This window comes from Falco biarmicus, chromosome 1 (assembly GCF_023638135.1).
Source record: "Falco biarmicus isolate bFalBia1 chromosome 1, bFalBia1.pri, whole genome shotgun sequence".
NCBI lineage: Eukaryota > Metazoa > Chordata > Aves > Falconiformes > Falconidae > Falco > Falco biarmicus.
The window spans coordinates 115,360,976-115,385,157 of record NC_079288.1 but is presented as its reverse complement, the minus strand read 5'-3'; the positions used below and the strand labels follow the sequence as shown (position 1 = coordinate 115,385,157).

Below are 24,182 nucleotides of genomic sequence, written 5' to 3'. Positions count from 1 at the left end.
CATGCCGACCCTTTTTTTAAGGAATCAATGAATAGGTCAGCTATCATTTCTTTAGGTAAACCCACGCCACCTCCGTGTTGCGAGCAAAAGATGGCTGGCCTGGGCTGGAACCCTGGAACACAGCCGGGCTGGGTGAAACCAGCCCACTGCATCACCTCCCAACGCTGCTGGGTTTGGGGACAGTGTAAGCCCATAGCAAGCACTCACCCTTCCAGTTTTAGGATGGTGAATGTTCAACTGCCGATGTCGAGGCCGAACAAGTCTTTTCCCCACCCGAGCGCAGCGCTCACGGCCTCGCCGAGCGTCACCCCGATGGCAGCGGCCGCCAGGGCAAGGCAGCCCAGCAAAGCAGGAGGCAGAGCAGTAGGTTACCTGCCTGGAAGGCACTACTGCTGCTAGCTGCCGCACCGTCCTGCTGCCTCAGCAAGGGAAAAATACACCAGGGCACATTCACATTTTAAAGTACAAGTGCTTAAAGCCATTCTGGCATACGCAAGCAAGACGTCCTTCCATACCACAACACAATAAAGCCAGCGTTACGTGCACTGTGAAGAGAGAAGGGAGTAACAAAAGCAGCAGAGGTACCAGAAGAACAACAAAGCAGTGGTGTCAGGAGTGTTCTGCTGTTCGTTTGCTGTTAATATGATGTGGCCTAGAAGTGTGTTACCTGTGCGCCAAATCCTGCCTCTGTGCATCGGGATAACCGTGGCTGCAAAGCAACTGCACAGCACACAAGCAAGGGGGAGAGACCCGCAGATGCCCCAAACCCAGGATAAATAACAAGGAGAGATGACATTTCTGTTGAATATTTTAATATCTGCATTGCCTTCATAGCGCAATTAAAGCAATCTTTAAAATTCACTTATTACAAATGTTTGTCAAGTCTATTTTTCCCCAGAAACATTTTTCTTACTTCCTTGCACATACACCCAAACACACTATAAAAACCTCATTCATAACATCAAAGGAAGGGCAATCATCATTCATGTAAACATCTTTCTTAGAGTTATCCATTTTTTAAAAGTCATGAATAAACCTACAGATGTTCAGTAAGGCTCATAGTTCGAGTACAAATGTCATAAAACACCTATCAAGTACTGTATACAAGTTAAATACTCCGGGGTTAACTGTTAACACATGTATAAGCTTACCCCAAGGATTATTCTTTAGCACTTAGTTCTTCAGAACAGAGACACCCAGTAATTATGGGCTAAAGAGTATTAAAATAGCAGAAGGCCCAGCAGAAACTGTTAAGTAATACACAATTTTAGTCTGGATCTTAGCTCAAGAGTTATACTCAGTACAGTTACAGTAGGAAAAAGTCTCCTAGGAGGAAATCTGCAGAAAGGAGGGATGGGTCCATTTGTACAGTATCATGAAGGGACAAGCTGAGAGGTATGTCCTGAAGATGTGACTGGCCTTGCTATTGCAATTATTTATGACAGCCATGTGTAATGCTGCATAAATACTTCCCCAAATAGCAGAAACGACCATTTGTAATTGTAAAGATCATTTGTTACATCTCCCCCTTAAAAAAAAAAATAATCTACTTACTGGTAATCAATTACACTTGCACCTTACAAAAAGACATCCTTTTAAATTTGGTTTAGATCTTACCGGATTTTTTTTTTTTTGAATATTCATTCTACCGTGAAAATATTTCATACAAACATCATTTTACATACAAATTATGTTAAAACTTGTGAAGTGGGTCTTCCCACACTCATGTTTTTATGGCTTGAACGTTTAATTGCTTAGATTTTTTGTATATATACTTCTCTCGGGGAAGGAAAAAAAAAAAACCAAACCAGTAGTTACAGTAAAACTGATAGAGAAAGAGGGCAGGAGCTTCAATTGCCTGAAGACAGAAGAGCGCCAAGAGGAGGGTCCATTCAACAGATAGTGACCTTAGTGTTCAAAACCTTTGATCTGGGGCAAGTAAACATGCACTCAATCTTGCACCTTTTTTTTTTTTTTTTCCTTTTAAGAATAAATAAATAAATAAATGAATTCCCTTATAAGACTGCTTAGAAATGCTCTGTCCAAAAATACTACTTCTCGTGTTTCCAATACACAAAGCAAAAGGAACAAGTTCTTCCCTGGGCGCAGGTGAGCATGAAGCCCACTTACACCCACAGGTAAACTGCTCCCACGCCTGCGTTCCTCGCGCAAATGCTCTCAGCATACAACCGTGGGGTGTAAGTGAGGAAGAGGCGTCTAATGCAGCACCTCAGCACATAAGGAGACACTTCAGCAACATTGTTTTCAAAGCAATTGGTTTGTGGTTTGGTTTTTTTGTTGTTTGTGTGTGGGGTTTTTTTGTTTGTTCGTTTTTTAAAGTGCTTCGAGGCGAAGTCCTCAGGCACCCATAGCTCCAGCAATTCTGCTGTGCCAGAGGAAAACAAAGCAGCAGATAACCAGCTCTGTACAACTCGTTTACCTCATTGCATCGGCAGCATTTTCCAAAAAGACTATCAAATCGAGTGAAAGGATAGAAATCACAGAGGTCTCTGGGACAGAAGTGACACCGTACACTTCCTAGCGCAACTGAAGGGGTGAGCACCGGTTTTGACTGAAGGACAAGGGCAGTCAACTGGGAAGGAAACAGAAGTGGCAATTTCTACCACTTCTCAGTTTCTCATACCAGAGGGGATGCGTTGGCTACTCTGCTCCTCCAGTGCCTGGCAAGAGGGTGAGAAATCCCTGATGGCACTCTTGCTTCCACACCAGCATCGTAATTCAACAGCCCCAGGAAAGAAACTCCAGCCACTGCCAACTGTGTGCAACACTGAAAGCTCTGCACCCGAAAAGGGTGAACTAAGGAGAAGGCCACCGAGTCGCCTCCAGACCATGCAGCCTGGCAAGGTTGAGCCATCGGCCTCCCAAAGGTCTTGAAGCCCGCATGAGTCACCCAGGAGCTGCATCTGGGCAAAACCATGCACCATCCTAGCGGGTGTTGTTGCAACTATGGAAGAAGTCAGAAAACTATCACAGCTCTCACTCTGATCACTGAAAAGCCATATCCATGGACTTCCTTTGACTTTTTCAACAGTTAAGACTTACATATATTTTACGTAGGTTAATGGTTTTTTTAATCACTAACAAAAAAAAAAAAGAAAAAAAGCCTTTTCAGATTTGTGAAGGAAAACCAGGTATTTTAGTAGATTCCAAAATGTAAAATTATAGCATGAGACTCAACTTGAGACACCTCCCCTAGGCCTAAGCCCTTTTCCCTCTTATCCAGGAGTGACCCAGCAGCAGGTAGCTCTCAGCTGTAACTTCTCATGCTCTTGTCTCCAAGATTAACCGCTTCTCCAGAAAATTAAGCTTCTGTATTCTTGGTGACAAAACACAGTGCTGCCGTAGCAGGAAGATCCATTTACGATATTAAAAAAACAGAGAGAGAGAGATAGAAACAATCAGCAGCCTTTAATACAGGCTGATAGAGGCTCCTTCTCACAAAGGAGCTCAGGTAACGAGCCTCCCATCACAGAGGAGCCACGTGCAGCACTGCAGACCAAAGGCAGACATTGGGAACTGATCCATACCTGAAAAAAGCAGCGGTTCAGGTTCTCTTATGCCATTCTTTAGCCACAACAGGTATTCCGAAAGCCAGCTGCTCACCCAGGCTCAGCTGATAGGCATCAGCTCTTCTTCCAGTTTCTGTGCCAACAGGACAGGTCTTTGGCCAGACTCCTGAGAAGTGGAGCTTCCTTCCTTATTGCATATTCACCAACAGACAGCTGCGTTCAACAGGCTCAGACGGAGAGCTCTGCAAAATGGCTGCTTCCTCTGCTCCAAATTCAAACCGTGTTTTGGTGTGGGTCTCGTGTTACTCCTGATAAATTGTTCTGCTAAGCCGGTCTCGCTACCTAGTGAGCCCCAGAAGCTGAGTTGCAATACGCTGACCAAGTTAAGGCATTATTTGGAGTTCTGCAACTAACCTGTGGTTGAATCTGTGGTTGCCAACGCACACCTCTCAGACACCTCTGAAGGACACACTGCGGCCTGAGCCCTTTCACCACCCAGTGGTAAAAAACATCCCGACCGTCTCCACTCTACCAGACCACAAAGTAAAAGCAAACAAAAAATTGAAAGGCTTGGTCCTGAATCAAGCCAAAGCAGCTTTATAATCACAAGTTTTATAGAAGGTTGGTCACTGAAGAAGGGATTGCTAGGACGACCAGTAGATTTTAACAGAGCAGAGAGAAAAAGGACAAGTAGAGCTAACAGAGACAATAGTCACAGTTGTGGCATACTACCAGGCTTACAAGCATACACAAGAGCAAGAGAAGCTTCTTGACTGTTGCCAAAATAACAGCTTTTGAGAACACACAGAGGATACCTCAGTGCCTTTTTATCCCCTACAATTTCCCTATTCTAGGATGCAGCCTTCAAACCTGATGCACAAAGAGCACCTATCTTGAATTTATCTCAAGAATCAGGCAATATGAAGACTGTAAAATCTATTAAAACGTAAGCAACTCAACACTAAGAGGAGATAGAGGAACTGGAGACTGATCAGGAATGAAGCCAAAGGAGCTCTAGAGATCAGAACATTTTAAGCACAATTCTCTAGTGGGCACAAAGAGGCCAGCAGTCCAAAGCAGGTTGTCAAGACTGTGGAAGGAATTCCCATCCATTCACAGCAGGGTTCAGTCATGTATCTTCCCTCTCCTCTTCCCTGCACTTAAACACAAGCCTCAACTTTGTAAACTTCACGATCCTGGCAGAATAACCCACAAGATGCACCCAACAGCTTCCTACCAGAGAGGCACGCTTTTCTGCAAATGGCTGAAACAGCAATGTTGTAAAATAATGACCCGTGGGCAGGTAGGAAAAGATCAAGACATGCACATTTCTTTCCGAGATTCATGTGCTGAAGCTGTGCTGCCAATCGGCCTTTGACAACTCTCACTCACCTGTGAGGCTTGGTTCTGTTTCTGCACACTCAGCTGAGTCCCTGAGCTGTCACCTCTGCCAGCCACCTGCCCTAGATGAGAAGCGGATCTGTGGCCTGAGTCTCCAGCGCGAGGAGATGAGTGGTGTCAAAGCTCACATTCAGATCATTGCTGGAAGAGTATCAAAAAGCCCTGAGCCTACTCGCCCCCCTCTCCAGCACATGCACAGAGTAGCTTTTGTGCAAGCTTAAATGGTGAGGTGCTGGAAAAGGTCTGTTCTCAGTCACAAGGACTAAACAAAGCCCCAAATCGGAGAGGTTCTTATTAATAATTCCTAACTTTGTCCAGGTACCAAAGCAAGGATTTTCAGACTGCACAAACCAGCAACCTCACCCTTCCACTTGCAGGTACCAACGCAACACATTCTCCATGTCTAGCTCCCCAGACAGCCAGACACCATTCGAGCAACCAACCAACGTGTTGCAATAGAAAGGTAGGTCTGATTTCCAAATTGTTTATGTTACATATATACAAACTTTTAAAACTACAAACATTTCAAGAAAGTGTTGCAAATGCATTTGAGTTTTTCCTAAGCTGCTAAACCCAAAAGAGAGCATCAGAGTCCCAGAAGGGCTCCAGTATCCAGACAGAGATGACACATTATTTCTCTCTTACACAGCATTAGGCAAGACCAGTACAGTACCTGAAAAAAATGCACAATTTTCCTACCCCTGAAAAACCCCAGAACACAGCCCTGAAGATGAATATTCACAAGCCCCCACTGTTGGCTGCAAAGCAGCTATGGATTGACGGCTGTTTCTAAATATGAGCGGTGAGTGATGTTTTTTACATTCATTGTTTGTCTTTCAAAAACAATCTTTTAGTATCTTTTTTTTTAAAAAAAACACCTTATTTTGCTATCTCATACTATATTAATTTACTGTGTCTTAAACCAGTACTACTAGAAGATGGCTACAAGGCTATATTCTTTGTCAACTGAACATGTACAAAAGATACAGCTCTCCTTAACCAAGTACTACAGCCTGCCCTCAGATACATACACCTCCTTTATGAGAATTCAGGCGAGATGCAAGCATCTCATTGCTAGAATTTTTGCCTTGAGAACTGGCCGCTTTAACTGGTGAAAAACGCAAACCAACTCGCAGACACTAATGCAAGTAATGTGCTTGCCTTCCAGGACATGTACTTCTGAAAGTCCTTCAAAAAGCAAATCTGTTTCTCCTTTCAGAAAATCTTCATGCAAAGAACAGCTTCATTTGCGTGTCATAATCATAAATTAAATAAAATAAGCCAGCCATAAAGGCTAGATAAATATTAGGTTTGGACATGTTGCTATACTATTTAGAGAGCCACAGAGACCAACACACAGCACTCTCACATACACACACAAGCCTTTCCGCTAGTTAGAAAGGATTTTCTCCTGCAAAAGAGGATTTGTAGAAAGAACAACGTTCAGACAAGAGGAAAGGGGAGTTAAAACCCAGCCTCCTATATGCTAATAAATAAACTGCTCTATTGCAAGATTCAGATCAAAGGTTTAAAAAGGCAAAATTATGCTACTATTAGAGAATATCAAAATATTACTGTTATCATCACAAGTGGCATATATGCAAAATGCAGTTGCACAATAATGCCTAGGCAGATAGAGAACGACACTAAGTCTGCCGACTAAAAGTGAACGATATACCCATTTTAGTTTTCTGTCTAGTCTTTTGGCATCTTTGCATATGGTGCAAAAGCAGAAGCTACTAAAGAATATCACATCTCGTATAGAATATTAAATAATTTCTCCAGATAAGACTGGTGCAACGCTAGCTAATTTTAAATCTGCTATGAGTAACACAGTCAAACCTAGTTAGTATGCAAGAAACTTATCTCTTAACACAGAATGCAAAGTTATGATGCAACAGCATGAACAATCCCTGGTTGTCCAGTTTTCAGTATAAAGGTAGTGCATAGATCCAAGTTTCTATTTCAGTTTGCTGAACAGAGAAGGAACTCCCATTTCACTTTTGCTGGGCAGCCTGGAAAGCTTTCAGTTCCAGCTGGTACCACTCCGGTGCTTCTGGCCCATTTTGCCCAACTGGGTTGTGATCATATCCATAAGCCACTGTTAATTCTTCATCCTTCTCCACAGCCCTGATGGTACGGATACACTTGATAGGCCCAAAACGAGGATGAACAAACCTAGACAAAGAGTGAAACACCTTTGCTAAGCTTAGTTGTCAACCCACAGACTCTGTCGGCCCCTTCTACAGTTTCAGAAGTCGCTCACAGTTCAGAGTAGTATCACATAACCTGGTGTCAGATAAGTTGATTGCTTTGAGTCAACCTTATAAAGACTTAAATAATAAGGGCCAAAATATTGGTATATTAAAGCAGCTTTGTGTAGCTCTGTTATTGGAAATTTTTCACCAGTCCTGCAATATTGCTTGTCTGTAATACGTAAATAAAACAAAGTTAATCACTGCCACATGCCTTGGGCTCGCAGAGGTAAACATCTGCATGACAGGAAGACAGTATAGATTATGAGAGACTGGAGAGCATGGAAAATTGATCATCTTCATTTCCTCATTACACACTATCTACCGAACAATAATAACGTACTTTGTGCTTCTTCTCCCAGGGCCTCACAGTAAAGGGAACTGGCTTAGTTAATGAAGGAAAACTATTGTCTACATACACATCTCCACAGGTGTTTACTTATACATTGGTATGAAAATATTTATACCCTTAAGCACATGTAAACATTAAAAGTTTCCTAGTGCTCTGCACAAACTGCAGGGCAGCAGAATGCTTATTTTTTGAGTGTCAGAAATGCCAGCACATGTGATGGCGCTGATCAAGCATCTGTAGTTCAGCAAACAGAGTGCAGTCCTAGTCAAGCTCGGATTTAGAGCTGTGCTTATGGACTTTAGAATCAAGAGGCAGCTCCCAAAGTTCACAATAAAATTAACAACAGTTGCAGACTTCAAGACACTCCATGGTGTGAAGGCCCAAGAGACATCAAACACCCACAATGCCAGCCACTTTCCAACTGGGCCCAGGTGAGCGGGAATTCCTTCAGTGCCTGGACCTGTCACTCCCAGCCCCACCGGCTGCTCCTCATCCAGCTGCCCAGGAACACCCTGTGAACCCAGACTGCCCAGCTGCAGCTCCCACTCCCAAACATGGGACTCTACTTACGGGTCATAGATGCAGTTAGGAGTGAAAGAATGGTTGGCCTTATGCCCCAGCGAGGCACAGTACTTGGCAGCGTGGTTGTAGGGCTCTGGCACGTCTATGACTGTTTCATCATCCAGGGATATTGTATTTCCATTCAGGGCCCAGTCTCTGCTGTCTACCTAGTTTGCAAGGCAAAAATCCAGTGTGTGTGTGTGTAGGTTTCAACTTTGCCAGCAAACATTCAAATATACGCATCTAAAGCTTTCTCTGTAAGCCATTAAAAAAGAAACAAAACACCACTGCTTTTTTTATATATATGTATACATAGGTGAACATGCACTTTCTTTCAATTAAACTCCATCACATTAAGTGTTAAGGGTGGAAAGGGTGCTGCATAAAATCCTACTATAAGATGTTGATTTCAGAAGGAGCAATGAAAATTCAGACTGACTTTTTTCTCTCCTTTACCTCCTGGTGTGTAATTCGCACTCCATTGTAAAAGGACATAACCGTACTGGCTTCTGCTGCTATTTTTGAAAATAATCCTTCTCCAGCACTGGAAATGAGAGAGACGTCAACATACACCCTACAAGGGGAAAACCACATGGAATTAGTCATTGGCTACAGTTTTCAAGAAGTATTATCACAACACTACTGGCAGGAAGACTAATACTTCAATATAATAATAAAACTAATAATAATAATGATGATTCAAAACCTCCAAATGCAACTCCTTCTTCCCCTCTTCCATACATTCTCTTAATTTTGGTAAAATGGAGATTTTGTGGGCAGTGGGGGCTGACTTTACCTATTAGTTTGAAATTATTTACTTTTTTTAAGTGCCAATCTATCATTACTCCTCAATGGCGGCTTCAACTCAGGAACACCCTCAATAACATACCAGAATCCCAGAGGCCCCCACTACACTGAGGTTGCTGGTGTGTACATGCACAGATGAGCAAAAGTTTTCAAGGTGAAGCTTAGATCCTCAAGCACTTGACGCAAATTAACGCCAGCATTTTACTAGTCAGTTATTTCAGAGTATCAGAAAAGGATATAATCGAATATAATAATATAATCGAAGTATCTACAGAGATAAGACAGTTTAGCTTCTTAGCCTAGATAAAAAGTGTAATTGTGGAATAGCCATGGAAGAGATTACCACTGACTGACTACAATGAGACAATTGCTGAGGAATGTGTTTTGAGATTACAGGGTTGTCGCATTAATGATTTACTCTTGCCACTTTGCTGCATTTGTAGGGAGGGGAGAAAACTTCATACAATGCATGCCATCCAGCAAGACACCCCGAATACACCACACTGCAACCTGAACCTACTTACACATATAGAAAATAGGGAATAGCGTACTTTTTTGCTCAGAATGTCATAGATGTGAACTATTACTGGAGTCCAGGACGTGACTGAACATGTCTTTGAAATGCTATGAAATTATCCCAGTTTAATCTCTTGAAAAGTATAGCTGTGTTCTATCTGTGAGTGCAATTTTATTGTGTGAATTGGAAAGAAATTCAAGTCAATCACTGACTGATGTGCAGCAATAGGTTCCATTTCAAACCCTTATGTGTCTTTTTTTTTTTAATTTTACATGAGAAAAGGTTTGCAACTAGGCCCTAAAAATGTAACAGCAAAGAAATACGGACAATATTGCAAGAGGGGAGAAAAAAAAGCCTACCTCTCTGACTCGTAAGGATCAGGAAGAAGTGCATTTGTAGAAATGCAGGATGAAGTAGATTTGTCAAAACTGTATACTGGGCCTAAAGAAACAGAAATCAACAAAGGAGATAAGCTAACTGGCAGTACTGAAAGCACACAACCCTTAATCAAGACATGCATAAATTAAATTTTAATGACTGCAAGAAATAAATGTTATGCTTCCAAAAAAGGGTATTGAACAGAACTGCACCTGTAAGAGGTCTTCAGTGAGACACTGTTTCTTGATTATTTTTTCCCCTCAACATACTGGAGCAGCAGTATTACCACAAAAGGGTGATACATATGTTCTTCAACCTACTAACTTTCAAAGGACTGGACAGCCTTTCAAAACTGATCCTTCCAGAGTCTCAAAATTAAAAAGTAAAGCAAAATTTAAAAGGATATATTCAATAACACATTAATTACAAAAAATATTTCAAATATAAAATGTTTTCTAGTCCAAATCCTGAAGAGACTTCAGCCAGAAGGTAATGTTCAGTAATCACAAAGTACACTTGCCACGGTCATTTGTTTCCTGCCATTAATAAGCAACTCAGTAGTACAGCTCTAATTATATCCTTACATTCTTCTCCAATCAACTTCCAGAGCACTATCTGGGAGTCAGGTTAAGATGCAGGTGGAAATAAGATGGGGGAAAAAAACCCAAGGCAGAATATTACGAAGTTCGATGAAAGGCCATCGCCCCTGGTGTCCAAGATCTGTCCTAGCTGAAGGCAGCTTCCTCCAGAATGTAACTAAATTCTATTTATAAAGCACAACTGTCCCCTCTCAGAAGATAACGTTTAAATTTTGATTTGCTACTGCAACTGAGAGTTTTGAAAAATCAAAACTCACATGCATTTGCTTCTCAACACCTTTTCACCGAGTTTTACGTTCTTATTTCATATCCAGTGAAACAATCTTTGCTGGCAAAACAGTGCATGTGTTAGCATAGTCCCTGTTTATTACTCGGGGCCCTATCCACAGCTTAACCCACTCACCTCCAAAACATCGCACACACCTCAGAGCGACAAGGTCACTCCAGAACTATAGGCCCAAGCCACCACTGCCCTGGAGAAGGAGTACTGGCTACACAGCTTGAAGGCACCACTCTGACCCCAACCATTTCATAGCCACTTCCTACCAGCAGGACTTGATAGACTGGAGGGTGCTGGTGAGTCACACCACTACACAACAACCAAATCTAGCTCACTAATCGCAATCCCCGTGTCCCTTCAGCCCTGTAACACAGATGCCAGAATATTCATGGTGCTAACATTCACTTGCACAAATGCAACGGACAGAGCTACAACCAAACCACAGCCTCCCTCTCCTCTTTGAGTTATTTTACTAACAAAACACAGCCTGTAACTGTGCCAGCATTAATACAGTTAAGCAGGTTTTGCTGCTGGCAGAGATGGTAACGGTGTGCACGAGGAGCCGGACAGAGCCCGTGAGCGTGCAAGAGAAGGGTTATGAAATGCAGTTCAGCAGCATCACCGCACGGGTCACTTCCCGTTTGTTCCCAGAGGAAAGGGATCACTCCACGTGCCTTTCTGTCCAACTACAATTTAGAAAAAGGGCTTCTCACTAATAGACTTCTTATCTCATCCCAGCCAGACTTTTAGAGTCTCTAACGAGGAACATTCTGGAAGCCAAGCTGTTTGCAGTGAAGTGCTGGTAGCAAGAATACAAGTTTCTGTGTTAGCTGAACTTACTGCCTGGTACTACTTCAAACTGAGGTTTCCCATCCTCTACAGATGTCAGAGTCGCCAATTTTGCTTCTATCATTTCTCCATCTATGAACCTTCCAGAATATGCAGTCTTTCCATCAGGGTACACATAGGCTATTTTCTCTCCAGTCATTTCCCCTTCTTCATTCACCTCTCCCACAAGGCTGCCTCCATCCTGAAAGCATGAGCAAGAAAGAAAAGGCAGAGCATTTACTATATTCTACTATCTTCATTACATGAAAAAGGTTCTCCCCAACTTTTTAAAGCAGCAGTCTAAGCTACAGTAAGTTCAGATGCAAGATCGTGAAAATGAGTGGGAAACAGACACATGAGGAAGCTGGGTGAAGTCATTCCAGCCAGGATAAAACCGATAAAAGAAATGAAAAGAGTTTTTTACATTGTTCCAAATCAGCAATACCCAAGGTCTTTCCTTACATGTGACACAAATACAGCATTTCAACTGGCAACATTTTTACGTCAACAATCCATGAACAAATTTTGTGTTTTCTTAGTATGAAGCTGTGCTTCATAGGAAAGAGGAAAGAAAAAAAAAATTAAAATGCTGCCTTGCTTACTGCTAATTCATGGTACATCAAAAGATTTGAGTCAATCAAAAAAAAATAAAATTATTTGCTGGACGACTGGAGTTTCTCTGTCCCAGCATCACCCCACAGTGTCAGGTGGCACTTGATGAGAACAATTGTTTGCTGAAAGCCATCATCAGCAACACTTTTCCTCTCTCAGATATACACATTTTAGCCCTGGGCTTTGCCATCTGTGATCTTCCTGCAACTCCAGTTAGGTCTATTTACAGAACTGCAGAATTCTGCAGAGATGCATAGATTAGCACAGGTCTAACAACTTAGGGTGTATATTTCAAAAAGGACAGCTTCAAATAATGCTCTGGAACAAAAACAGCAGGTATGATGTGGAAACAAGACTGGTTTAGATCAAGATCACTGTGCACAGACTCTATTTCATAGTGGCACCATTTTGCTCAATTCCAAGGATGAAAGAGCTTCAAACACAGCATAGTAAGGAACAGTGAACCTTAAGTTTGGCTAAAAATGTGTGCACATAGCATCATGCACAGAACCATGCATATACAATTGCTTCCATGGCAAAGGTAGTTTTGAAACACCTTGCATCCTTTAGTCTGGTGAGATGATAATGATAAACAACCTCTAAATATCCACATTTCCAGAGGTACAGCAACACTTTGTCAGCTGGAAGATGAAACAGGAGACATATGACCTGAAGGGTCAGCTGTGTGTATTTTATACAGTACAGTAAAACTGCTACTTGTTTGGCAGCATACACCAAACATTTGTTGATTTTAACACGTGTCTAATAGCAATAGTGAAAACCAGTAAATAAAACGAACAATCAATGGTGAGCATTTGAAATGAATCTGCAAATGGAGTATGGGCAATAGGTAGCACAGAAATAGATTTGGTTTTGACCAGCAGCTTAATTACATGCAGTTGTTTCCCCCTCCTCAGCACAAGGCAGAGATTGAAAGGGTCAACTCCGGAGTGCTGTATAAGGCTGAAGAGGAATTAAAATTGCAACGCCTTGCACAGCTCCCGTGCTCCTTGCCTGCCGTCAGCACTACAAAGTGGCAAAACCACCCACCCAGCCTTCCCCAGGAGATACATAAATGCACTCTGAAGGGGCTGGATTCCCTGTAGGATGAAAACAGTGGAGGCAGCTCGCAGCCTTGCTGAATCCTGTCTATTGGGCAAACATTCAACAATGAAAAGCTTTTACTGTTATGTTGGATTATCCAAAATCAGAATGCACAGATCTTCCACTCAAATTTTTGTGTGCTGACTTTTGGATAGCTGGGTCACGGTGGGTATTTGTTTCAGCTGGAGGGAAAAGAATGATACATAATGGTGCTAATCTGCAGTAAAGAGAGCAGGTGATCAGGCTTACCGGGTAATAAATCCAACAAACTCCATGTCGAATGTTGTCTTTATACTGCCCTTTGAATATCAGCCGCCCATCACTGTCATACTCCTGGGCTGGTCCATTCAGCTCTCCATCCACATACGTGCCATGAAGGACCACTCCATCCTCATACGTGTAGATTCCCTGGCCTTGTAGGGCATCATCGACATAGTACCCTTCCAGGGTGCTGGTGAAGAGAGAAAGAAAGCAGCAGTGGAAGACTATTCACGTAAGAGGTGAACCTGAACCTCGACACAGGGCGCAGCACAACCCTGCTCCTCTGCTCATCATCCTACATATTACTAGCGCAGAGAGGCTGAGGGGAAACCTTCAAGAGAGTCAGGTCCTAGGAGGAGGTAACTGTTGACACCTGGTTTGCTATGGCCAGGCACCCTACAGCCCTCCCCAAAACGCACACCGCTGCAACAATTGCAGCTTTTCTTCTTTTTCTCAGTGGTCTCTCTCCAAGGGCCCAGGCTGCCGCGTGGCAGAGCTGCGCACAGGCGGACTGAAAGGTACGCTGTATGGCTCGGCAGTGGCTGCCAGGGCTCCCTCACTGAGACAGCACTTCCAGCACCTACGTCCCCTGCCAGGCATCGCTATCCCCCACGTCCAAAACTCTGATGCATTTGCTAGTTTCATTTTTTTTTCCAAATTCAAAATTTGAGGGGGACAAGGGGAACAGGACTAGGAAGGTACACCTGACTTCTCTGGAAAGCCAAGATGAAAACCAGAAACTTGTCTCTACAGACCTCCAAAGGCAGAAAACAACTTACACCGTCCTTGCGCCAGGGTGCGCTGCATGGACGCAGCATCATTCATCTAAATTACATTGCTGAACTTTTTTTTTTTGCAGGCTGGGATAGCAAATTACAGCAGCGAATGGATGCTCATGGTCAATGATGAAATTATTGCTCAAGCAGGCATCTCACGTTAGGATTTTCTGCCTCCTACATTTGGATCTTTACTGACATCCCTCTGGTGAGATGAAACTGAACTGCTATACAGATGGACCACAACAGGGCAGAAACTGCAACCTGCTACCTGTTCAGTATTAGTTCTCTAGTGATGCACCCAGCAGCAGTCTGTACCAGATTTGCTAAAAGCACTGTATTTCATGTATTTCTATTAAAATGGAACACAGCCTGTCAAACAGAACTCGTGCTGCCTGGATTTGAACAAAGAAACATGTCACTTCAGTTTTGTCTCGCAAACCCTTTAGCAGGGGCACAGTATCTTGCAATCTGCTTTGCCTTCCCTGCTGAGAGAAACTACAAAGATGAAAGCATAACTGTAAAAGAGGATCTACTCAGGGCAGAACTAGCATAAGGAATTACAAACTGTTCAGCTTTTACCCCAGCATATTTAGCCAACAGCCAGTTGCAGTACACATACTTCCACTGCATAATTCTTCCAATGCAGACATCTAAGGTATAAGCCCAAACAGTGTCTGGGAGCACGTGACTCTACATGTTTTACAAAACTTTACGAAACAGATTTTCAAGAGTTGCCCAAGGAATGTTTTCTTAAAATTGACTTTCTGGTTTCTAAAGCTTCACTCTCTGTTTTTACATAACTTTGGCAAGCTGGCTGAGGTTTCCACAGGAAAATACACTACAGTAAAAGCCTCAAGGCAAACCAGATGCAGAGCAGGAAGGGGCAGGAAAGCTGTTTTACTTTCCAGTCGGATGAATTTCCTGATCCAGGTTACTACAGAGCTGCACAGACAGCTATGGCATCACAGTACAGGGAAGGAGCAGAGCAGATACGGGAACCACCAGAGATCTGTGCACTTACTTGACTATAAATGACACCGCTTTCTTCTCTAGTTTATCACAGATCACCAGATTTGAATTTCTGGCAACACACACAGAGGCTGCACATAGGATTACTGTTTAAAAGATGCAGCCACCCCCGGTTTATGTAATGAAACGGACCCAAAAAACCTTTCTTGTTACCTTTAATGGTATTAGTCAAAGTTAACAAGTTGCTGAATGACAACAGTCCTTCAGCACTGTAAAAACCAACCTTTTCTTTTACTGTAACTCAAATTTCAAGGTTTTCTTTCTTTGTATCAAGCTCCAAACCATGCCCAACGCTTTCCATCTCTTTCAACGCTTATATCATCTAAGGAAATCAAAAGGAAGATACCTAAAAAAAGAACTCCACATCTTTCAACCTTGCCTAAAAAGTCAGGTTCTCTAAAACTTTCATACTTTTCAGTTTTTGAGTTATTTCCACCCCACTCCCCCCCTTTTCTCTCTCTCTTTTTAAGCTGTCAAAGTATGATGCCTGCAGCAGGTGCCTGCACAGTACTTGCAACCAAGACCTGACCAGCACAATGAGGAACAAATAGCTTCTGTGTCTTGCACAAACAAAATCTTGTTAATACAAACCCTGAGCTAGCCTATATTTCTCCAGCTTCCTTCTCAGATTATCGTGTTTGTGGTAATGTAAAGTTTTACTACAGTCAAGATTGATCAGATGTATGTACTCTGTTCCCATTACCCACCAGGCCTACAGGGGATCTAGGATATCCACTACCTAATATCACACTAAACTGGTGAGAAGAGTTGGGATGGGGAGGGGTAGATACACGTACTGCAATATCCTTCCAGGTACTAATTCCCATCGATAGACCCTAACCCATTGATCCCTCACTCCCTGATCTCCCACCTTTCCCTCTTATGGGAACATTGAAAACTTTTTCTTAAAAGTAATGCTGTTCTCTGCTGTGTTTTGGGCGATGTCAGTTTACAAGAGTTTCTAGTTAAGGAAGATGGCAGCTGCAGCTCAGTGCCAAACACTGCTCTCATGCTCACAATTATTGCGCAAAGTGTTTTGTAAAGTGCACTCCAGCAAGCATTAGCACCAATGAAAGCTCAACTACACGATCCAAAAAAGGGAGTATGCCAGAGGTGAAACTTCTCTCTCTGAAAAAGTATGTTGGGTTTTGTTGCATTTTTGAAGGGGAAGGAAAAACAACTGGTATTTCATTCCCGGTTTCCACTCCCTTAAATAATCAACAGGAAGAAGGCAGCTATTCCAGTAAAGGCGAAAGTTTTCACCAAGGCAAACAAAGCAGCCAATCCTATTTCCCAACACTGAAAAAATGGAAACGCTTAGGCTGCTGCCAGTCTGACAGGGCTCAACCACTCCCAAAAAACAAGACCTACAGCGGTTCAGCTGTCAGCCTTTACCAGCAGCCTGCAAGGGAAACAGATCCAGGAATGCTGAAACCAGCTAACTTACTGCACTGAAGCACACAATACTGGAAGGGGAGAAATGCTGCGACGAATTTTGGAGATTTGTTTCTCTTCTTCGTAAACACTCTGCCTTGCCCATGGCACAGTTAATGGAAACATCATGTCCTGTTTTATACCAGGTCGTTCTTCCTGCAACACATTGTAAGACCTGAACCATCCGCTTCAGAGAGCGACTTACTTTTGCTGCCTGGGTGCAGACAGGTCTGCCACTGCTCAATTAAGGCTGTTTTAGTTAAATGAAAATAATCTTTCTTAGGGCAGTTTATAAAACCATTCCATTTCCTGAAACCACATTACAGACTATTTTTGTATATTTTCGTTCTGCTAGTTCCCAAAGTCATACAGTAGCCAACTGCTCCATTTTTTTTAAGGGTTACGAAAATTATATTAAAAAAAAGGAAAAAAGAAAAGTAAAAGGAGGGCTGGCAACACTGAAGCAGTACAGAACAGGTTCAGCAGCAATCTGAATCTTCTCACAGAGCACTGCCTGTACCATGGATTACTTGGAGGAGCAGCCCTACCAACAAAATAGCGGGTCAGTTTCTTTTGACTGTACAATCAGCAACTGCTCTGCTGAGATCAACAACAAGCACAGAAGCATTATGTACATGTGTCCATAGAGACACTGTCTGCCAACTTAAAAAAAAAAAAAAAGAACGCTATTTTAGAGAGGTCAGTTGCTGGGCAGTACTGATTTTCAGTTACTCACAGAAGATTTAATACGCCCATTACCAACAACAGTGGGGAATTTTTCTTCATCCAAGTTTGGAGGCCTGATCAGTTTCTGCATAACTGAATAAATGTATTATCTTTCTCATTGAAAAAAACCCACAATCCCCAATACGAAGCAATTGCAAAGGCAAGTACAGACAAGGAGCTGACTCACTGAGGCAGCACAATACCTCTGCTCCTGCTCAGAAGTTAGCTGAGCAGGAGGAGAGCAGACCCGGCACGACTGTCGGTTTAACAGTTGCTATTCATAGTGCCACCAACAGCTGCAAACCCATGAAGAATCGTGTCATTTTATACATCTGCTGCTCCTTTGCAGGAAGTTCTGAGCAACTGCAGAGAGAAATGCTGCAGTTGGGCGAAGATGTGTTCATAACGAAGACACGAAGACCTGAGAGGAAAACACACACACAGGCACAGACTAGCCCAATTTCACTGTCACAATTCCCAGTGAAGGGAGGGTAAATTATAGGGGCTTTTCTGAAAATAAATCAGGCCACAGGCAACTTGAAGAGGATTAGGTAGAGCTGGGAACAAACCCATATTTATCTCAGTCCTTTAACCACTAAACAATTTCCAAGACCAAGCAGAGGGTAAGCATCTCTATCAAGGCCCCACATCTGCGCGTGAGGTCTGGCACAGGGCACTCCTGGTCCAGCTGCGGTCTCTGTATAAGGCTGTAAGACAAAGAAAGAATTCCACCTGCAGTTATGGACTTGAACTTCGCAGTCCAAGTCATTGTCAGCGTGGTTTCCAATAACCCTGAGACCTCCCAGTTCTTACAGTCTCTAATTAGTTCATAACTTTATAGCGCTAAAAGAGCTCACACTGCTGCATTCTCCCACCAGGAAACAACTCCAGGCATCATGCTACAGACAAAGCCCCCAAGCCCACAAAGGCATGGCTACAGCAGCAGCAAAGAAAACCTCCCAGCTACTGTTTTTAATGAGAAAGTTTACCCAGAAACTCAGCAGCATACAATCAATGTAGGTTAGTTTTCTATCACTGCAAGCAGGAGGTAGAATACAGAACGAAAATCGAAGTGTCAGTGGCCTACCTTCCATCAAAAAAGAAGAACTTGCCGCGGCCATTCTTTTCTCCGTGCACAAAGTTTCCCTCAAATCTGTCTGTTGATGAATAGGTGACTGTACAGAATCCATGTGGCAATCCATCATCATCTAGATGCCCTGAAACAAAACCCAGATGAAGAACAAAAGAACACATTGAATGTTATATAAATTGCAAACCTGTTCTGACTATGCTGACACTTGAAACGCAGTAGGCTCCCCAGCACAAAACAATAATCCACATCAAAACATTTCTGTTAGGAACAGGGGTCAGAGATTCATTACAACTGAAGTCTGTATTTGTGTAACACACTTTGCTCAAAATAAAAAATGAAAAGGGTCAGGATAAAAGAAAAGGGTTGAGACAGGAGAGAGAAGAATAAGCAAAAAGACATGTTTCTGAAAGAATCAAGGTTCACACTATTCTAACTTGTGTTAATACACATCTTCAAAAATATAATAATTCTTTATCTAATATACGTATTTCCTGGTGAGAACAAAATAGATTTATACTTCAATCCACTGCATAAGAAAAGGTTTGGTTTTTCTTTTAATAAATACATATCTTACAACAATGTGGGTGTGCCACCTCATCACCTATCCACAGGTATTTAAAGAAATGAAAGTATGTAATATCTATAATACTATGCCCTTGTAATATGTCAGTCAACTTGCTGTTTCATATTTTAAATGCTGCTCTCCGGTGCCTTTCTGATGTGTTCACATTACATGCCCCCATCCCCTTCCCTTTCCTAGCTGTATCAGTTTTTCCCATTACAGCTGTCACACACGGGGAAAGCGGAGGGGCAACACATACGGATCTTCATCTGCACGGGTCTGTATTTTACAGAACACAACTGGCCAACTCTGATTAAGTTAAAGCATGATAAGGCCCCTACTGCATCTCTATCTGCCTCTTTAAAGCCAAAAGAAAATGGAACAAGAGTGTTTTAAGCAATTGTTACTGTCTAGTTTACCTGTGTGAGCTTGAAGCTCTTTGCACTGCACTAGCAGAACATCGCTCTGACTGCAGAATGAAGATGTTCAAGCTCAGCAGAGCTGCTTTCAGCACAATGATACACCAGGCGCGGGTGTAACAGGCGCCCATCGTGACATTTTATAAGGTATACATTTTGCATGAAAAGTGATGAATAAATAAAAGCTAGTGTATATTTATGTTCTTCCACGTTTCTAAATAAACACTGACCTCTGATCCTCCAAGCCTCTTGGTGAGGCATACAAAGCCTATTAGAGATGACAGACAGCACGTGCACCCACTTCTACAGGCTTTGGGATGAGCTCTTCACTGACCAAATTCGCCCTAAACCAAAAACGTTCAGCACACATATGGAAAAGCAGAAACACTCCAGTGTGGGGGGGAGTGATTACAGCCGGATGCAGACAATGGGAGACACTTCAGCGTTACCAAACCTCAAGTCCTGCACCTGGAGAGAAAACAAGCTGTGCAGACAGCAGTGGGAAAAGCCACCTACCCATGTGGCTTCAGAAGTTCATGTATTCATGCCCCAATTGCAACAGATCCACAGGGTTCTGCAGGGACAAGGGTACCCTGAGGGCACACGCATACACACATCTTCTTAAATCAGCCTTAAGCTTTCCTTGGGATGCTTCACAGCCTCTCAGGGACATCACAGACAGGGCATGGTAAGGATGCGGGCAGCATCTGGTTAAGAAACCCTCTCCTATGAGGCAGAAGACCAAGCCTTTTAATATCAGAATGACTGATGGAAGAATGCCATACTGCACAGGATACTTTGTTAGGATGTATTTCCAAACTTTTCTCTATCTCAAAATAAATTTCATAGAAATCAAAAAAGGATAGAAAAAAGAAAGGATAGAAATAAAAATATGAGAGACCGACAAAGATAGATGAAGGAAAAAAAGAACTAACTGATTGTTCCTCAAAGTAAACAAGGCACCTAGAAAGCAAGTGTACAGGAGAAACTAGTGGTGAGATACCTGAGCTCATCCAAGAGCCAAGGTTCCCTCCTTCAACCTTCCCATATGTGCTCCCCAAAGTTCCTCTCACACCTGCTCTGGCACTTGCCAACCACCCTCTGCAAGCGGTGCAAGTCACTAAGTTGGCAGAAAATTCTTCCCTTCGTTGTTCTGCTGCTGGTTCGGGAGGACGACCCTGCACCCCACTGCCACAGCATAGCTGGGCGGCTGGGCGCCCACCTGCCCCTCTCCGGGGTAGCGACCCACCTTGCTTCCAGTTCAGCCACTGCACAGAAGATCACTGTGCTCTTAAGTTCTCAGTCCAAGCTAGACTGAAAACAGTTAAGAGTTTAAAAAAGTTAATAAAACCGATCAGGCACTGCTTACTGTCTAAGCCGAGATAAGCAACAGAGTAAAAAGAGAGAGAAAAACGAGGGGGAGGGCAGGGAGGGTAGCTACATCACTAAAGGCTTTTAGTAACTTCAAAGAGGAACCCTTTAAAACAGCAAGGGCAGCAGGCTGCTCTTTCCAAACAGAACTTTTTTTCCTCCCATTCAGTCAGAGCCCCCTTTTTGCAGAAGGAAAAAAATTTAGCAGTTATGTCAATGTAACAGAAAGGTCAGTGAAATTACTGACATGGAAACCTCTTTTAGAACAAAAACAACTACGTCAACATTTATGATTTTAATTAAAGGCTTCAGTTTTATCAGCGTGGGAGGGGTATACTGCTGTAAGTTGACAAACCCTAAACAACACAGCACGAGTTTTCCCCTCACTATCAGAGCAAAACTTCTATAAAATACGTTGAGTTAAAATAAATATACTGACAGTGTTGGTACATTATACTATTTAAATAAATAAATAAATAAATAAACCCCCAAAGAACACAAAACTTGCAACTTTGTTCTCTGTGACTATTCAGTTTTGTCAAGATTTTGCTGGAATGCAAAGCCCAGCACAAAAGCTGCCATGCTTAGACACAGCACGCATGTCAGGACTTTTGCACAGTAGGATACAGACTATCCCAGAGATTTAAATGGTCAGCTTTGATGCAATGGCCTCTATACAGAGTCTTAATCTCAGCCACAGTACAAAGAATCCAATTCTTCTAATGGGCTAGAGATTTCCCCCTACCGATTTAAAAATAAAAATAAATAAAAAAATCCCCCACCCCAACAAAACAAGAGACATTCAGTCTCTCTAAGTCAACAGATGGGGAAAAAAGCAACTTCAAGTTTAATTACATAGATGCAACTTTTCCTATATGGCTGAGGCCTTAGGCTCTAATTCTGTTTCAAATGAAGTCAATGGAAAAAAATCCTTATTTCAGTGGGAGCAGAGCATTCCACTTCCCTTTCTCACCTCTCTCCTCCATTTCTGAAAACAAATCCAAAATGTTTAAACACATTTTAGAAATATTGTATGACCTCACTTTTGTTACTTCTTTAAAGGTCTCTCAATAACTCCTCTTAAGCTCTGACCATGAACTTTTAAAGAAAAGGAATTACACTGATAGGGGCTAGTTCATAACACAGTATGATGGGGGCCCCTTAGCAAAACCACTGATGTATACAAACCAAAAAGAAAAGCCCTTTACTGGCAGTATTACTACTACAGTGTGCATCCTCAATAACAGATTCTGGCCACAAAGATGCTAGACAGATGTTCTAGAAATGACAATAAACCACCCCCACCCCCCGAGATGTGCTGATTTCTGTCATATTTCTAACTTCCCCTGGGTAACTGCAAATCACCCAGCCATCCTATTCACCCCCCAAACAGCATCCTGCTTCTGTGTCACTCACAAAAACACATGCTTTCATACACACTGCTGCACAGCACAGGCTTTAAAAACTTGTTTCCTTAGCTGACAGCAACACTAAGCAAATGCACAATGTGGCTGAAGGCTTCACCTGTGATATGAGGATCAAAACTACCGACTCTTTGCAAAAAAAAAAAAAAAATTGTAATCCCTTGATCTGAGGAGCAGGATGGGAAGGAAGAGGAAAAGACCCATCTATTCGGGCACAGCATTTGAACCACCTCACCCTGCCCTCACAACCATGTTCTACACAACAAAGCTTCTCTTCGGCTCTGTTGCCACATACTTAGACAATAAATCCAGATCCTAGCAGCAGCCGCTTAGCTTGCATCTGCTGTTAGCCTAAGCTGCGGTGCCCGTCAGTCTTCTTTGGAGACATGTGCTTTGAGGCCCAACCCTCCTGCCACAAGGCACCAGCAGCGCACCGCTGCACGGTGAGAATTACCGGCATCGTCACAGGCCAGCTCCTGACTTGGCATGCTGAAAATCCCAACAGCTGAAAATCCAGGATTGCTCTGTCTGGCAGGACCGTGGTCCCTGTGAGGAACCTTTGGGGAGCTGGTGTTTCCACGTACAGCCGGCACGCTCTGCTCGGGGGCTGCCCGAGGGCTACCAACCCACCCCGAGGGCTACCAACATGCGCTCCCGGGTGCCTCGCAGGATGACAACTGCCTACTGTTGAGCTGCAGCACAGCGTGCCAAGGTTTCCATGTGCAGTGCCTTCCAGAGGCAGGCGCCTCTGCTTTAAAACTCTTACAGGGTTGGGTTCTGCACTCCCAACAGCACGAAGGGAGCGTGCATCGCCTGTGAGATGGGCCTTCCTGCTCCGGTATGGGGTCCCACCCCGCTGCCCGCGTACCCCGCGTACCCGACCACGGTTACCTCCCCGGTTGCTTTCTCTCCCCCCTTCCCACCGGCCCGGAGGTACCCGCAGGCTCCGGGCGCGGCTGCCCCTCGCTGCCAGGGCGCAACCGGGTGCAGCTGCCACTCCCGGGAAGCCGGGTGAGCTCCGCCTGGACGGCATCCTCCATCCCGAGCCGTGTCCCGGCGCCAGGGGACGCGGCCGCCCAGGACACCGGCGGGCGGCGCTGCCCGGGCCCGGAGGGGCGGCGGCCGCCCCGGGGACAGCGCCGGGCAGCGGCCGCCCCGACAGCCGCGACGGCACCGGGCGGCAAGCGCGGGCCGAGCACCCCGCCTGCACGGGGAGAGGGGGCACAGCGGCGACGGCAAGAAGCGGATATATTTTTTAATTTTTTTTTTTTTTTTTTCACATCGAGAGCAGAGCAAACGTCACCGCCAGGCTCCGGGGCCGCAGCCTCACGGCCGGGCCGGCACTGCGGCGGGCGGCAGCCCAGCCCGGCACGCCGAGCAGCAGGGGGCTGGGGCCGGCGGCGGACGGCCCCCGGCCTGAGCCCAGCGCCGCAGCCCCGCACCGGCGCCCGCAGCCCCCGCACCGGTCACACACCGCCACGTGCGCGGCGGCGGCCCGGCGGCGCGGCCGTTGCATAAGCCCGCTGATGTCATGCGCTGCCGCCGGCCCCGGCCGCCCCTCCCGACCCGCCGCCGGCGGCCCGCGGCCCCCCTCCCCGCCCTCGCCCGGCGCCCCCGGGACTGCCTCGCCTCCTCCCCTGCCGCCTGCCGGGGCCGGCTGCCCCCGCCCCGGGGCCGGTACCTTCCACGGTCTCCTCCAGCGTCTCCTCGTCGCTGTCCATGGCGGCGGCGGCGGCGGGCGGGGCGCAGCCGCTGTAACCCTGGCGGGGGCGCGCGCGCCGCCCCGCCCCTCCCCGCCCCCGAGGGAGGAGCCGCCCCACAGCCCCCGCCCCCACCGCCGGACAGGGCGGGGCAAGGGCG

The 24,182-nt window shown here is 44.5% G+C and overlaps 1 protein-coding gene across 1 annotated transcript; it reads right to left on the bottom strand.

Annotated features, from left to right (window-relative positions):
• Positions 1 to 790: 790 nt before the first annotated feature.
• Positions 791 to 24,136, bottom strand: SETD7 (SET domain containing 7, histone lysine methyltransferase). Its single transcript, XM_056321833.1, has 8 exons — positions 24,004 to 24,136; positions 18,541 to 18,670; positions 13,474 to 13,675; positions 11,521 to 11,710; positions 9,783 to 9,864; positions 8,556 to 8,673; positions 8,109 to 8,266; positions 791 to 7,109 (listed from the first exon to the last, which is right to left on the bottom strand). Exons 1-8 carry the CDS (start codon positions 24,041 to 24,043, stop codon positions 6,929 to 6,931), a joined length of 1,101 nt encoding a protein of 366 aa, XP_056177808.1. The 5' UTR covers positions 24,044 to 24,136; the 3' UTR covers positions 791 to 6,928.
• Positions 24,137 to 24,182: the final 46 nt, after the last annotated feature.